The sequence below is a fragment of the Amblyraja radiata genome, chromosome 23, assembly GCF_010909765.2.
Source record: "Amblyraja radiata isolate CabotCenter1 chromosome 23, sAmbRad1.1.pri, whole genome shotgun sequence".
Classification (NCBI taxonomy): Eukaryota; Metazoa; Chordata; class Chondrichthyes; order Rajiformes; family Rajidae; genus Amblyraja; species Amblyraja radiata.
In genome coordinates, this window is record NC_045978.1 from 41,013,688 (window position 1) to 41,029,662 (window position 15,975).

At 50.1% G+C, this 15,975-nt stretch overlaps 1 protein-coding gene across 3 annotated transcripts in view; it reads left to right on the forward strand.

Moving 5' to 3' along the window:
• The window catches only part of tox2 (TOX high mobility group box family member 2), a 117,602-nt gene that overhangs the window by 64,240 nt on the left and 37,387 nt on the right, over positions 1 to 15,975 (forward strand). For all 3 annotated transcript variants that reach the window (XM_033042138.1, XM_033042136.1, XM_033042137.1), the window contains exon 2: positions 10,044 to 10,109. In XM_033042138.1, the coding sequence (XP_032898029.1) occupies positions 10,044 to 10,109 (66 nt within the window). The remainder of the gene's footprint in view (positions 1 to 10,043; positions 10,110 to 15,975) is intronic.

Genomic DNA, 15,975 nt, shown 5'->3' on the forward strand with positions numbered 1-15,975 from the left:
CTGACCTGTTGGGTATTTCCCACTTTTGCTGATTTTACGGGAATCTAAACATCAACAGTGCTGTGTTTGAGACTGGGATGAGGAGGGCGTTCTTTGCGCTAAGTAAGTCTCGGTACTTCTCCCCGCGGCCCCTGTGCTGGGTGTGTGTGTGTGGCAGAGGGTGGACCTTTGGGCACTGAGGGAGGGGATGGGAGCTTGTGGGTGAAGGAGGCCCTGGAGCAGCCGGGATCTGTTCCTGGGGCTGACTGGCCCCACTGCTGCTGCCATTCCTACAGTGCTCAAACCCTGTACTGGAGACCTCCCCAGGTGGACAGGAAGCTCCCTCACCACCAGCTGTAGGAGGGTGGAGGTCTCCCTAGTGCTGGCCAGCATTCATGTGCGAGCCGATGATCTCTCCTCGGCGATGGGTTGCAAACTGCCCCTGTGTCTCCTACACTACAGCTGAGGCGGCAACTGGCCAAGTTCTTCACTGGCCCTTCTAGATGTTGTGAGAGGCAGTGGAGAGGCGCTATAGGAATGTATGCCTTTCTCTATATTTCCCATTCCCTCTCCCCCAGGTGCTAGGGAGTGCCCCCCCCCCCTGCAGGACTGCAGCTCACTGCACTGGACTGCAGCTCACTGCGGTGGACTTCAGCTCACTGCGCTGGACTTCAGCTCACTGCGCTGGACTGCAGCTCACTGCACTGGACTGCAGCTCACTGCGCTGGACTGCAGCTCACTGCGCTGGACTGCAGCTCACTGCGCTGGACTGCAGCTCACTGCGCTGGACTGCAGCTCACTGCGCTGGACTGCAGCTCACTGCGCTGGACTGCAGCTCACTGCGCTGGACTGCAGCTCACTGCGCTGGACTGCAGCTCACTGCGCTGGACTTCAGCTCATTGCCTTCACACTCGGGTCTAGCACACCGCACCAATAGTGTGCACACGTCACACTGTAACTCTGCAACTAATCTAACAGCTTTTTGTGTAAAATGTTGAGATCGCATTAAGATAACCAATTACATTGAGAGGAAACCAACATTTTTTTCCATTTACTTTATCAGATCTTGTGGTCTAACAACCCAATACACAGTAACTCCAAGCCCCATTACAGTCACCTTCTCAGCTTATCGCAGCAGCATCACTCTTTACCATATTCAGTTAAAGTGGCTTCTATTCTATATCCTCTCTCCTGCCCAATTAACTCTTTAGGGTAAACACAATTGTTTTGTTTGCACTTTGCAAAGAACAGTTTGTTTTCCAGATGCTGCGAGCTGCTGGCTGACAACACCAACATCACGTGGCCTCACCCCCATCTTTGTCTGATCCACTCAGGCTCTGCTTCATGTTCAAGTTCACCTAGCACTTTGGATCAACTTTTACAAGCTTTGCAGAAGGCAAGGAATTAAGAAATAGCAAGGTTTAGGACAGACTCTGAAGGGCAACCTCTGACGGGCCAGCACCCGTGGAGTTTGTTGTTCAATGTGTAATTACTTGTGGCCGCTTCCACATCTGACCAAGCGCTGGTCACGATTATCTCACAACGGCCATTAGTCATTGAACTAAGTGTTCAAGAAGGAACTGCAGATGCTGGAAAATCGATGGTAGACAAAAATGCTGGAGAAACTCAGCGGGTGCAGCAACATCTATGGAGCGAAGGAGATAGGCAATGTTTCGGGACAAAACGTCACCTATCTCCTTCGCTGCATAGATGCTGCTGCACCCGCTGAGTTTCTCCAGCATTTTTTGTGTACCAGTCATTGAACTAACTCTGGTCCAAAGAATATACTTGGATACTGCCACTGAACAATGATCACATGTAACACAACGCCAAGCTGTTGATTTGCTGCTGTCCACTGCGTTTATCCTCACCTGCCCAGCCTCTGTCTGATGCCGTGAGAAAATAAACACAAAGTGGTTAAGATGCTTAAGGTCCACATGTGCTCCCATATGTATTATGTCCAATGCTGCTGTGCGAATGAGGGCTTCACTGATTGTGTTGGAAGGAGATGTAGCCAGTTTTGCCTCTGCTTACTCTATTGATGATGAATACTGGCTGAGTTGCAGTGTTTCTGTGAGGATCCTGTGGTAAACATGGCCGGTGAGTGTTGCAAAGCTAACCACAGCAGGTGTTGTAAGACACACAGGCAGGGGAGGTGTGCTGGGACAGGCTGTTGCTGAACACTGTACCATCTTGCCCTGTGCTGTGACTCTGATACTCACCACTCTGGCAGTTCTCTGACCTCAGACCAGGGACTTTCCCCTCTCGGCAGTGTGAAGCTGAGCAGAGGTGATGATGTGCTGGAGTAGAGCCTGACCCACCAGCACCGTGTACAGACACCCTGACTCCACAGTGCCGGCCCGTTCACTCTGCCAGACCTGAACCCCCCCTTCATTACAGGAAAATAGTCCCTCCATGAGGTCAGGTCACTGGGAAAAGGGAATGTGAACAAGAACAGAATCTTGTGGAGTACTGTGTAGGAAGGAACTGCAGATGCTGATTTACATCCAAGATAGACATCAAATGCTGGAGTAACAGTGGGACAGGCAGCATCTGTCGAGAGAGGGAATGGGTGATGCCTCAGGTCGAGACCCTTCTTCAGTGCTGCAGAGTGTAGGCTCTGCTGTCTCTACATCAGAGTCTGGGCTCTTGTCACCTGCTTGCTGCCGTTAATGTAAGTGGTTATCAGTCAGGTGTGCTGTGTGACATGTCCCGCTGCCTGACTGACATCCTACAGGAAGCCGTTTGCTTAATTCACCACATGGAGTTTTATTGTCCCATTAGATGTGAGATTCCTTGTCAAACCAGTGTGAGTGTGCCACAGACAGGCTGCCGGCCACTGTCCGCACAGCCTGCTGCTTTCCATGGTGTCAACATTTCTCAGTGCAAGCTTGTAAAATCAGTGATGGGTTGTTCTGCTCGCTGCCTTTCCGATCCCCTTCAATTTCAACAGAGAGTCAAAGGGAGTGGAATTGCCACGTTCGCCAGGCCTGGACAATGAGATTGTGATTCGCAACAACACAACGCATAAATGCACAGTCAATCACAACGTGGGGCTGTTTCTGATCACCGACTGTAGGAAAGGGTAGTGTGAATGCCCAGAGAGGGCCCAGCAGCAGGGCCGGCGGGCATGGGAGGTCTGATCGCCTGGTGCGGCCAGGAGCTGGGCCCAGCAGACCAGGTGAGGCTAGGACAGGGCTGCCAACTCTCATGCTTTGAGCGTGAGACTCATGCATTTCGACAAATTCTCACGCTGATCACAAATATCTCACGCTCTGTCGTGAGAAATTCTGTGATCAACGAGAATTTCAAAACCCATATCAACTGCATGGGCCGCGGGTGTTGGAGAGCCGGGGCTGAGGGAGGGTTGGAAGCAGAAGCAGCGGCGGGGACAGATACGGACGGGGAGCCGGGGTTAGCAAGTGTTTGGGGGCTGGCGAGTCGCTCGCTGCAGCTTCGGCCATGGAGCAAGTGCAAGAGTCCCGGGCCGTCGGAAGCGTTGCGCCACTACCGTTAGAGTCTCTGTGCCGAATTCGCCCTGGTGACCGGCATGGACCAGGCAGCATCGCTGGAGAGAAAGAATGGGGGATGTTTCTGGTCTCGACCCGATACGTCACCCATTCCTTCTCTCCATAGATGCTGCCTGGCCCGCTGAGTTACTCCAGCATTTTGTGTCTCTCTTCAGTTTAAACCAGTGTCTGCAGTTCCTTCTCACACAATGAGACCCAACAAGACGACTTTGAAGCTAGTACTACTCGGGTGGGGGAGGGACGGAGAGAGAGGGGATATTAACGAAATCGATATTCATACTCAATCGGGGAAATTAGTTGATATCTGTCTTTAAATTGATATTTTGTTTATCTTTAAATGTAAGTCTTGGATACATGTATCGCGGGAACAAATAAGCAAAGGCAGGATGGTAAATATAAACTACAAATTAACTTCAGAAAATGAAACTTGTAGAGATGAACTTTGCCCTTCACTTTACAAAGAATTATCAATCAGGGATTATGCAGTAAATGTCATTCAAATACTTGGGATAATATTGTTCATGTTCAAATCCGATAGGTAAGGCTTGATTTGTTCAATATTATAATTAGTTCAAAGATACAGTGTGGAAACAGGCCCTTCGGCCCCTCGAGTCCATGCCGACCATCGATCACCTGTTCACACTGGTTCTATGTTATCCCACTTTTTCATCCATCCCCGACACACTAGGGGGCAATTTACAGAGGGGCCAATGAACCTACAAACCCGCACGTCTTTGGGATGTGGGAGGAAACCGGAGCACCCGGAGGAAACCCACGCGGTCACAGGGAGAACGTGCAAACTCCACACAGACAGCACCCGAGACCAGGATCAAACCCGGGTCTCCATCGTTGTGGGGCATTAATTGTAATGCTAATATTTGGGCCTCCGCTGATATGTCGGGATGATTACCCAATATTACTGATTATTAATCCATTGTATTATTGATTATATATATTACGCCCGTTCTCCTTTATCTGTACATTGTGAGCGGCTTGCTTGCATTTACCGAATAGCACGCAACAAAACCTATTCCCTGTACCTCGCTACAGGGGGCAATAGTAAACTAAATCTATCTATTTACAGTACATGTATCTATGTGTTGTTGCTTTAACCGGCCTGTTAAAGTGCAGCAACTGAGAATGTCATTGTTCTGATGTTGCTGCAAGTGACAACTAAACACTCTTGTCTTCATTCTACACTTGAAATTACCACAATGACATTTAAACGGCATTTGGACAGATACGTGTGTCGGAAGGAACTGCAGATGCTGGTTTAAACCGATAGACACAAAGTGCTGGAGTAACTCAGCGGGTCAGGCAGCATCTCTGGAGGGAAGGAATGGGTGACATTTCAGGCCGAGAGCCTTCTTCAGACTGAGGGTCTGGTTGCTTGGCTTGGTATAAGTGTGAATTGTCCCTAGTGTGTGTAGGATAGTGTTAATGTGCAGGGATCGCTGGTCGGTGCGGACTCGGTGGGCCGAAGGGCCTGTTTCCGCGCTGTATCTCTAAACTGAACCCTGTCTGGCTAGCAGGACTGTGTAGGGCCGAGTGCCGGGACATGGTGACATCTGGCTCTGATCTCCACAAAGTCAATCACGTATCGAGCAGCGCCGCAGATCAATGGGCCTCTGGTGCTTGGAGTCGGTCCACAGACACAGAGAGGAAATTGGATGTTACTCCGGCTTTTTGTGTCTATACGCGACTTGGAGAGTGGGCTGGACAACAAGTGACACAGCTGGTCGCGGCTCCCCTGATCTACGCTATTCCAACGCACCTATGGGCCTGTCCCACTGAGGCGATGTCAGGGACTAGTTTTACTAGCATTCACATATGGCACCTTGCGACAACCTCCGGCAGCAAAAATTGTTGCCACTGTTGCTTGTAATCGCCCAAAAGATCGCCTATGCGGGACAGGCCCTTCAGGCTGCGGCTCGCTGCATCTCTCAGGCTTGGTCTCTCCCAATTTCTCACTCCCAACTCTCACCCAATGTTGGCGGCCCTGCTAGGAGCTGGGCCCCAGCTCACCAGGTGAAGGGGTGATTTGGGAGAAGTGCCCAAGAATATGAAAGGTCTTGGTAGAGTGTCATAAGAGAAGCCAGTCACCATGATGGGTGTTAACACTTAGAGGTCACAGATATAACACAAGAGGACACACCGTTCTGCAGTAACTCAGCGGCTCAGGCAGCATCTGTGGAGAGCATGGATGGGTGAAGTTTTGGGTCGGGACCCTTCTGCACACTCTTTATTTACAACATCAATATAAAATGTATTCCACGTGTTATCATTGACTGGATTGCTAAATCACAGTGTGTGTTGTGTTGTGTTGTGTGGGGCGCTGTGACCCAAGACTTCTCACCGGACCATACAAATAAAACTCTCACTTACTGAGTCAGCTCAGTGCGAAACACACACTTGTTTCATCCTGTTACTGCACATTTAGAGCAAGATAAGACTCGTATCCATCACCGATCATCATCTCATGTTTTTCTCAGAAAGCACGGTGTGAAAATCATTGCTATTTCCCAGCTTATATACAAAACATCTCTGAAAAATCAATATTTATAAAATCTCAGAATCAACTCTAAGACCATGATGTGCGTGCCCATTACACCATGTGATGAATGATGTTTGAGCATTCAATGAAAGAGACACCTGTTGTGCCTGACGTGGCAGAAAGACGGGACAGGTTAGTAACTGCCCGCAACGATGTGTGCCTGGCCTTTGCTCAGAGGGAGGCAGTGGGCTGCACCAGGTACCGACCCACTCACCTGCTGCCAGAGTCACTGCATGGGTTGTGGGCAGCTGCAGACATTGATGCTGCCACCACTCAGGGTCAGAGTTGTGGGCAGCTGGAGCGGGGCTGGGAGCTGGCACGGCTGATGAGGCATTGCAGAAAACAGCTCTAAAACAAAGATAGACACAAAGTGCTGGAGTAACTCAGCATCTCTGGAGAAAAAGGACAGGTGACGTTTTGGGTTGGGATCCTTCTTCAGACTCAATAGACAATAGGTGCAGGAGTAGGCCATTCGGCCCTTCAAGCCAGCACCGCCATTCAATGTGATCATGGCTGATCATCCACAATCAGTTCCTGCCTTCTCCCCATATCCCCTGACTCCACTATCTTTAAGTCCTATCTAGCTCTCTCTTGAAAGTATCCAGAGAACCAGCCTCCACCGCCCTCTGAGGCAGAGAATTCCACACTCACAACTCTCTGAGTGAAAAAGTGTTTCCCCATCTCCATTCTAAATGGCATACCCCTTATTCTTAAACTGTGGCCCCTGGTTCTGGATTCCCCCAACATCGGGAACATGTTTCCTGCCTCTAGCGTGTCCTAACCCTTAATAATCTTATATGTTTCAATAAGATCACCTCTCATCCTTCTAAACTCCAGAGTGTACAAGCCCAGCCGCTCAATGTAGGGGGTGGGGGTGGGGGTGGGGGTGGGGGGTGAAGAGCTGGAGGTGAGATTAGCCCAGGACCAGTCATGGCTGGCCATAGATGACCTCAGGCAGGGTGGTGACTGGTACATGGCCTGAGATGGACTACCACCCACCACCCTGCTGGAAGTCATCGATGGTCAGCCATGGTTGATCCTGGACTGTTCATGCCTCCAGCTCTTCACCGCCACCCTACTTCCAGTCCCAACCTGTAACATCATCCATCCTATTTCTCCAGAGATGCTGCCTGACCCGCTGAGTTACTCCAGCTCTTTGAGTCTATCTTTGGTATAAACCACTATCTGCAGTTCCTTGTTTCTACCGCTTGAATGAAAGTCTTGTTCATGAACCCAGCAGTTCATGACAAGGGTCACCTCATAGCGACATTTACTTGTGAGAGTCAGGGCTCCCCTCTGGACTAATGCTGACTTGGGAGAATCCTGAAACCGTAGGATATTCCAGCCTGGAATGACAGTCTTGAGAAGCAGGGTGGTGGAACAATAAAGATCGCCACAGGTGGGAGTGAGGGACGAGCCAGAGATGAATGGTTTGTCTCCTCCCAGACTGGATACACGCCGCCCACTGCAGTTGGCCACAGAGCTGGGTTTTCAATAGAAGTGAGTGTGTTTCTGTCGCTCTCTCAGCCAAAGAATCTCCTCCAAGTTGTCACACCAGCTGAAATTTAATTGTTTCGGAACGAACTGCAGATGTTGGTTTAAACCGAAGATAGTCACAAAAAGCTGGAGTAACTCAGCGAGTCAGACAGCATCTCTGGAGAAAAGGAATAGGTGACGTTTCAGGTCAACACCCATCTTCAGACTGGAATGGGGTCTCGACCCGAAACACCACCTATTCCTTTTCTCCAGAGATGCTGTCTGACCCGCTGAGTTACTCCAGGATTTTGTGTCTATCGTCAAAATTTAATTGATATTTCCTTTATCAATTTGCCACGTTTTGTTAGAAATTCTCACCGCCATAGATTGAAGCATTCCCCCTGAAGTAACCGATTATCAGTTTAATGTGAATAGACACAACTGCCTGTGATGCCTTCCTCAACTGTGTATCACAAGCTGTTAACATTGCAATCCCTTTGTCACCTGAAATGGATATTTATGTCTTTCTTGTTCGCAATGCTTCTTTACCTGGAGCCAAATGTGACTTGGTTATAGGAATAGGGTCCTTTATTTGACAGTAAGCCACAGTAAATGCCACAGATATAATTCAATTGGCTTAGCTCAATTGATATAAACTGTCTGAGGAAGAACCCTGACCTGAAACATCATGTGTCCATTCTCTCTCCAGGTGCTGCCTGACCTGCTGTCCTTACATCACTGGTGTGTTGCTCAAGCAATTTACAATTTCTGCATTTCTAACATCTGCAATGTCTTATGCCTCTCTGATATGAGTTGCCTTTCTGCAAGAATATAAAACAGACTTGCTCCACTTTCCCTCATCAGTAAGCCTCCATCATTGGCAAACATCTCCATCGTCCTGGCCTTCCTTCTGGCCCCGTCCTCGATGACCCAGCAGTCAGCCCCGCTGCCTCACAGCGCCAGTAACCCAGGTTCACTCCTGGGCTTAGGAGCTGTTTGTGTGGAGTTTGCATGTTCTCCCTCTGTCTGGGCAGCTGCAAGGTGCTCCTATTTCCTCCCACATCCCAAAGATGCGCTGCTGCCCCACAGCGCCAGATACCCGGGTTCGATCCTGATCTCAGGTGCTGCTTGTGTAGAATTTGGACATTATCCTTGTGACCTCGTGGGTTTTCTCCAGGTGCTCTAGTTTCCACCCACACTGTAAAAACATGTGGGTTTGTAGGATAATTGGTCCTCTATATATTACTCCCAGTGTGTAGAGAGTGGATGAGAAAGTGGGATAACACAGAACTCATGTGAACAGGTGATCGATGGTCGGCATGGACTCTGCGGGTGAAGGGCCTGTTTCAGTCGATCCATCATGTATGCAGCCAATGTCTAGATGACAGCCAAGTTGGTGATGTCGTTAGGCGTGATACACATCTTAACAAGACCAGTAACAAACACCTTTCCATTGTATTTGTGATATTGAACCTGCCAAGTATAGAGCTTACCGCAGCATGTAATTGTGACGCCACGATGATTCTACAGCGCTCTCCGAATAGCTTTATTTTCCACGCACACTTTGAGGTTTTTTTTCATTTCTTTGTTAGGAGGGGGTGCAGGAAGATTTGTGGTTAATTTCAACTGCTTTTTCCAGGTAGCATAGAGATGCGGAGTTTCACTCATTCACACTGGTTCCCCCACCTGACCCTGACCCTGACCCTGACCAATATAGTCACCTGTGAGAGACAGAGACAGACAGAGAGAGATCTTACTTCTGATTTAGTTTGCCCTCCAGTTTGCCACCTTTAGTGAAGCTGCAGGTCACATGAGGGCAATGTACCAGCGCTGTTAACCTGGACACCTGCACTCTGCAGATGCTGGAATCTTCAGCAGAAATCAAAGTGCTGGAGGAGCTGAGGGGGTCAGGCAGCATCTGTGGAGAACATGGACAGATGATGTTGCAGGCCAGGTCCCTATTCCCTCCACAGATGCTGTCTGACCCGCTCAGCTCCTCCAGCACAGAGGTCACGGATGGGGCAGGTGCTTGGCTGGAGATCATCTTGGCTGTGAGCGGCACTGCCAGACAGAAGGTGAGCCCCACCCTGGTTAGTCCCGCAGCAGGAGGGAGCAGTGAACCCCAGCCTCTGTGGGGTCAACAAGTGCCCGACCCAGCAAGGCTGAGGGAGCAGGGTGCGTGGAGCCCCAGGCCAGCGAGAGGGCAGGAAGCAGGGAAGGACCAAGCCGGGTATTCTCACCAATATTCTTCAGGACCTGCCCCCCCCATCTACTCATTGCAGACCCACGGAATATCTTTTAACAGACTCTACTGGACTTGCACTGAGCGTTATTCCTTTTATTTTGTATCTGTGGCCGGCTTGATTGTAATCATGTCTGGTCTTTCCGCTGACTGGATAGCACACAGCAAAATAGCTTTCCACTGTGCCCTGGTACACATGACAATAACGTAAACTAGACTGAACTAAACAAACACTGAATTGTTTCCTCTCTTCCATTTTCAGTTTGATGGGGACAATATGTACATGAGTCTGTCTGATGCCAACCAGGACTACCTGCCAGCCAACCAGGTGAGTGTAGACAAGCTGAGATGTCCCACCTTCTGCTGATGTCTGCAGGAAGCTAGTCCGTTCATGGAGGGAGATCCCACAGGATGTAGCAAGCCCGGTGGGTGGGGTCTTGTGCAGCTGGGAGTGACACCAGCTCCAGGTCCTGACCTGGAAGCACAGCAGCAGTCACTGGCTCTTTATTAAGTAGCTCGTCAAGTTTATTAGAACATTGAAAAGTACAGCACAGGAACAGGCCCTTCAGCCCACAATGTCCATGCCAATCATCTTTATCAGCCTGCACATAATCCATGTCCCTCCATTCCCTGCATATCCATGTCCCCAGGCAAACGTCTCTTAAATGCCGCTGTTGTATCATGTGCACAAGTACAGTGAGCTACAGGTACAAGGACAATGTTGCTTGCAGCAGCTTCACAGACACATACAGAAGATAACGCACAAAAACTTAAATGATACATAAATTGATGATCCAGCCTCCAGCAGCCTCAGGAGCACGGAACTACAGACATTCAGTAGGTCTGTGACAAAGGAGTGCCGCCACCTCTCAGAGTGACCCGACCTTGCGGCTCTCGGCCCCACCGTGTCCCCACCCGCCACAAGCCGGAGGCCATCGCCCAACACCCACAGACCAGCTGGTTGATACGGTTGTAGCCCATCCCATACTTCACCATACAGCCACAGAGAGACACAGCAGGGGAACAGGCCATTCGGCCCACCCACTCCACACTGACCGTCAATCACCCATTGACACTAATCCTACACTAATCCAATCCAACATTATTCTCTCCATATTGTCATCAGCCGCTCACCCGCACACTAGGGGCAATTCACAGCGGCTAATTAACCCACAAAATGGGATGAGGGCGGAAACCGGAGCACCCGGAGGAAGCCCACATTATTACAGAGAGAATGTATAAACTCCACACAGACAGCAACCAATGTCAGGATGGAACCCAGGTCTCTGACACCATGAGGCAGCGGCACTACCTGCTGCGCCACCGTGCCGAACAATGTATTCTAATAAAGGATACAAAGTTCTGGAGTAACACTGTGGGTCAGGCAGCATCTCTGGAGAACATGGGTGCGTGACTTTTGGGTCAGGATCTTCAACACTTTGTGTCTTTTTTTGTAAACCAGCATCTGCAGTTCCTTGTGTCGAGATATGGCAATAATTAGTGATTGTTACCAAAGCCTGGTGTCCCAGCCTGCAGGGCAGCTGATTATCAGACACACCAACCCTGTCCCGACCACCTCTTGGGCAGAAGCACCTCCATCCAGCCTGTTGTAGCCACACAGTATCAGTGCGCACTGTACACGGTTAATCACAGCTAGGGACATGTTATATGTTCTAACCCTGGCCAACTCTTGTGAATTGGTTCCTTGAGATGACTCTGAGAATGAGAGCATCTCTCCACATTGGCACTTGCCACCTTCCCCCACCCCCCTGGCCAAATGTCCAGTGATCTGGTTAATACCTCAGCTCAGATTCTGTTTGGCTTTTGCCTGTCTCTGACACCTCTACCCCATTGTGGACATTGGACGTTGTCTCTGGAACTAATGCGCTACAATGCTGAGAACTATATTCTGCATTCTGTATCTTCCCCTTTTGTACTGGAGTTTGATGATTAACTTTGATTATTTACATATAGTATTATCTGATCTGATTGGACCGCATGCAGAAATGTTTTTCACTGTACCACAGTACACGTGACAATAATGAACCTGAAGAACAATCTATCAATCTGCACCAATTCACATCCATATTATAACAGAAGAGGCCATTCAGCTGATTGGTTCTATGCCAGCCCTTTTAAGAGATCTGTCTGATTGGCTTTGTCGTATATGTACTTCGTTTCAAGGCAGTGCCAAGGCACAGCCCATGGGCATTCGCTGTGAGGTAGCGGGTCAGACTACATGCCCTCTCCGTCTCGCCCATGCATGTTACTGACACACCAGGCCACCCAGTGTCCATTGTTAAATCCTCGTGCTTTCTGAGCCATGTTTTCCATTCTTGTATTGTTTAGATTTTAGACTTTACTTTAAAGATGCAGCGTGGAAACAGGCCCTTTGGCCCACTGGGCCCACATCCACCAGCACTATCCTACACACCAGAGAACTTGTTCTCCCTGTGACCACATGGGTTTTCTCCGTGTGCTCTGGTTTCATCGCACACTACAAAGACGTGCAGGTTTGTAGGTTAATTGGCTTCGGTAAAAATTATAATGTGTCCCTAGTGTGTAGCGTAGTGCTAGTGCACAGGGATCGCTGGTTGGTGCCGACTCAGGGGGCCGAAGGGACAGTTTCCGCGCTGTATCTCTAAACTAAACTAAATTAAACCAGAGAAAATCCACATGGTCACAAGGAGAACGTACAAATTCCATACAGACAGCACCCATAGTCAAGATCGAACCGGGGTTTCTTGCGCTGTAAGGCACCAACTCTACCACTGTGCCACCAAATTTGTTGTCAATACTATAAAAAAAGCCTGTGTGCGAGCAGGCCGAGCCTTCGTATCTTTGATCATGAAACAAACATCCATTGGTCCTATACAACCCCCTCTGCCCTTGCAGCCTGCAGCCTGGGGTTAGATATGGAAGATATCATTGTTATCGCCTAATCAAATGTTAGTGGCCATTTGACCTCCAAAATGATTGAGTCGTGTAATGAAATATGACATTTGGAAATAAAAAGGACTCATGACTATATTAGAAGTGACATCTGATCAAATTAAGCTGAACTTTTAACCCTCCCTCAAAAACTCACAGCAAGGTAAGTACTGAATGCGCACAGTGGAGCAGGGTTGCCATGGTAACCATCCACCCATATATCTTAGCCCCAAATCCATCCCGACTGATCAAACCCGCATCAGCTTCCATTGTAACTCTTATCAGCGCGCAATTTCATTGCCGTCTTTAATTGCAACGTTGACATTCCTTTCTCCTGAGCACAAGTTTGTACAGGGCCTTGCAACCAGAGGCTGGGGGAGAGAAATGTGGGGCCTTTAGTTTCATGTGTGCAGTGAGGGGAGTTACAGGAGCGGGGAGCTGTGGGGGATGGGGTGGGTGGGTTTGTGCAGTCCAAGGCTACACCCCTGTAATCCAGGGAGCGTCTGTGGTTACCCCAAGATTGTCTGTGGGAGTGAGGGGACAGACTCAGGGGTCGGGGCTATGAGGACACAGGGTTAAAGTGAGAGGAGAAAGATTTAACAGGAACCTGAGAGGCAACGTTTCCACACGGAGGGTGGTGGGTGTATGGAACGAGCTGCCACAGAAGGTAGTTGAGGCAGGTATAATAACAGCATCTAAAATACATTTCACCAGGTACATGGATAGGAAAGGTTTAGCAGGATGCAGGCCAAACGTGGGCAGGTGGGACTAACTTAGATGGGGCTTTTTGGTCGACATGGAGAGGTTGGGCGGGGGGGGGGGGGGGGGCGTGTTTCTGTGCTGTGTGACTGTGACTGTGACATTCATGGTACATCTGTACGTACTTCTTCACACAGACACGAGGCCGGGGACTTGCCCCACTCCTGGGGACTGTGTCAGTTCAATTATTGCCATTTGTATCTTTCGAATCATACAGCATGGAAACAGGCCGTTCAGCCCACCACATCCATGCTGGCCATCAGCACACAGGTTGGGCATCTCCACACACACTGGGCACTGGGCATTACAGCTCACATTACACACAGTGACCTGTGGAGCTACTCAATCACAGAATGCGGAGAAATGCCACCCTGAAGAAGCACCAGTGAGGGGCTGCTGCAACTAACCTGCTATAGTCTTCCCAGCTGCCACCCTTACCAGCTCTGAGCTCTAGCTTCAGCGTTATCATTGTTAAGCTTTACAGTGTCAAGCTTTGTTGTCCAAATAGATCAGATAATACCATACATAAATACATTGTCAAACTCCAGTACAATAGGTAGAGCAAAGGGTGTGCAGAGTGCAGAATATAGTTCTCAGCATTGTAGCGCATCAGTTCCAGAGACAAAGTCCAATCTCCACAATGGGGTAGAGGTGAATCAGACAGCGCCCTAGCTTATGGAAGAACCATTCAGAAGCCTGATGACAGAGGGGAAGAAGCTGATCCTGAGTCTGGTGGTGCGCACTTTCAAGCTTCTGTACCTTCAGTCGGACAGGAGCGGGGAGAAGGAGAAATGACCGGGGTGGGACAGGGACAAGTCTTTGATTAAGTCGGCTGCTTTCCCGAGGCAGCGTGAAGTGTAGATGGAGTCGATGGTGGGGAGGGTGGGCTGTGTGATGGACTGGGCTACATCAACAATGGTGGGGAGTGTGGTCTGTGTGATGGACTGGGCTACATCTACAATGGTGGGGAGGGTGGTCTGTGTGATGGACTGGGCTACATCAACAACTGTCTTCAGTTTGTTGCGGCCTTGAGCAGAGCTGTTCCCAAACCAAACTATGATGCAAGCCGACAGTGTGCTTTCTATGGTGCATCTGTAGAAGTTTGTAAGAGTCACTGGATTCCTGCTGGGTTTCCTCAGTCTCGTCAGGAAGCAGAGGCTTGCTGCCTTCTTGGCTGCAGCATCACTGTGGTTGGTTCAGGACAGATCGTTGGTAATATTAACGCCAGGGCTTGAAGCTGTGTGCAGTCACTGGGAGCAACTTTTCACAAAACATTCAAGTACCAAGGGTGAATGTGGGCTTGGTGTTGCTGCCAGCTGCTCAGAGCTGTTGTGGGATAGCAGTGGGCACGACCTCTCCACAACACATGTGGACTCTGACCAAGTGACAAATGCAGCTGGCATTAGGAATGGTTCCCTGTGCGCAGAACCCCCGAGTCACCCCCTCTGCCCTCTGTAGGTGTCACTGACAGTGGACACGGACCCACACCCGAGGTCTCCTCTACGGCCCAGCCATCACCCTGCAGGGGTCAGAGGGCGGCCCAGGGGACACGTCTTATTTCCTTCCAAGAATTATTAGAAAAATTCTATCTCAGGAAACGTGTTCTCCAGGATTAGACAAAACAATGGAGATATCCTTCAACCCCTGGCAGCTGCCGGCATTCAGCTCTGTGCCGAGAGACTTCAAACAAGAGAAGTAACGACAGGAAGTGCAGTGAAAGGACGTATCCAGGCCCTTGCATGTGTAGAGGGTGACCAGTCTGCCGTTCCCTAGTCCCCCGAGGGTTCTCTCTCACTGCTGAGCCCCATCACATAACCACCCCACGGCATGATGTCTGACATACGTGTAGTCAGTGCCTGAACACCAGGACACATTCAGCACCAGCGCAGGAGGTCATCAGGGTCGTGTCCGCACCCCACCATCCTCAGCTGCTTCACGGAGACACACGGGGCTGCACGTGGTGGGATCTGGAGCAAAGGCATAGTGGTTCACAGATGCTGACATTAGTGTTGTGTGGTGTTCAAGCCTGGCTGTTGCTGGGAAAAGATTATTACCATTCCAGTTGCTGTGGTTCTCTGTGCTTGGCCTTCCCGGATACTGCACCATGCCCACCCGCCTTGCTGCCAACCCATCCACGTCGACCTCCCACCCTGCCCTGTGGATGGATGGTGGGTCGGGGAGGTTCGGCCTCCGTGTGTTGTACTGACTGTATGGGGTGGGGTGGGCGCTGGGAGACGTGTCAGATGTTTATCTCCTCAACCGTCCCAGCTGTGAAAGGTTCAATGTCGTTAGTGCTAACTGTACCCGGAGCTGTAGCTTGTCAATGGGCATCTGACCAAGGGGCAGACAGAGATGTCCCAGGGGGTGAGGTGGCCCAGGGGGGTCGTGGCCAGGGAGGGGCGGCAGTGAACGGGCCGACCCCCCAGCACCAGTACAGGGGGTTGGCCAGCCACAGAACCAATGAGATGCCACCGCACCGCCCGGTAACACCGCACTGCGGCATC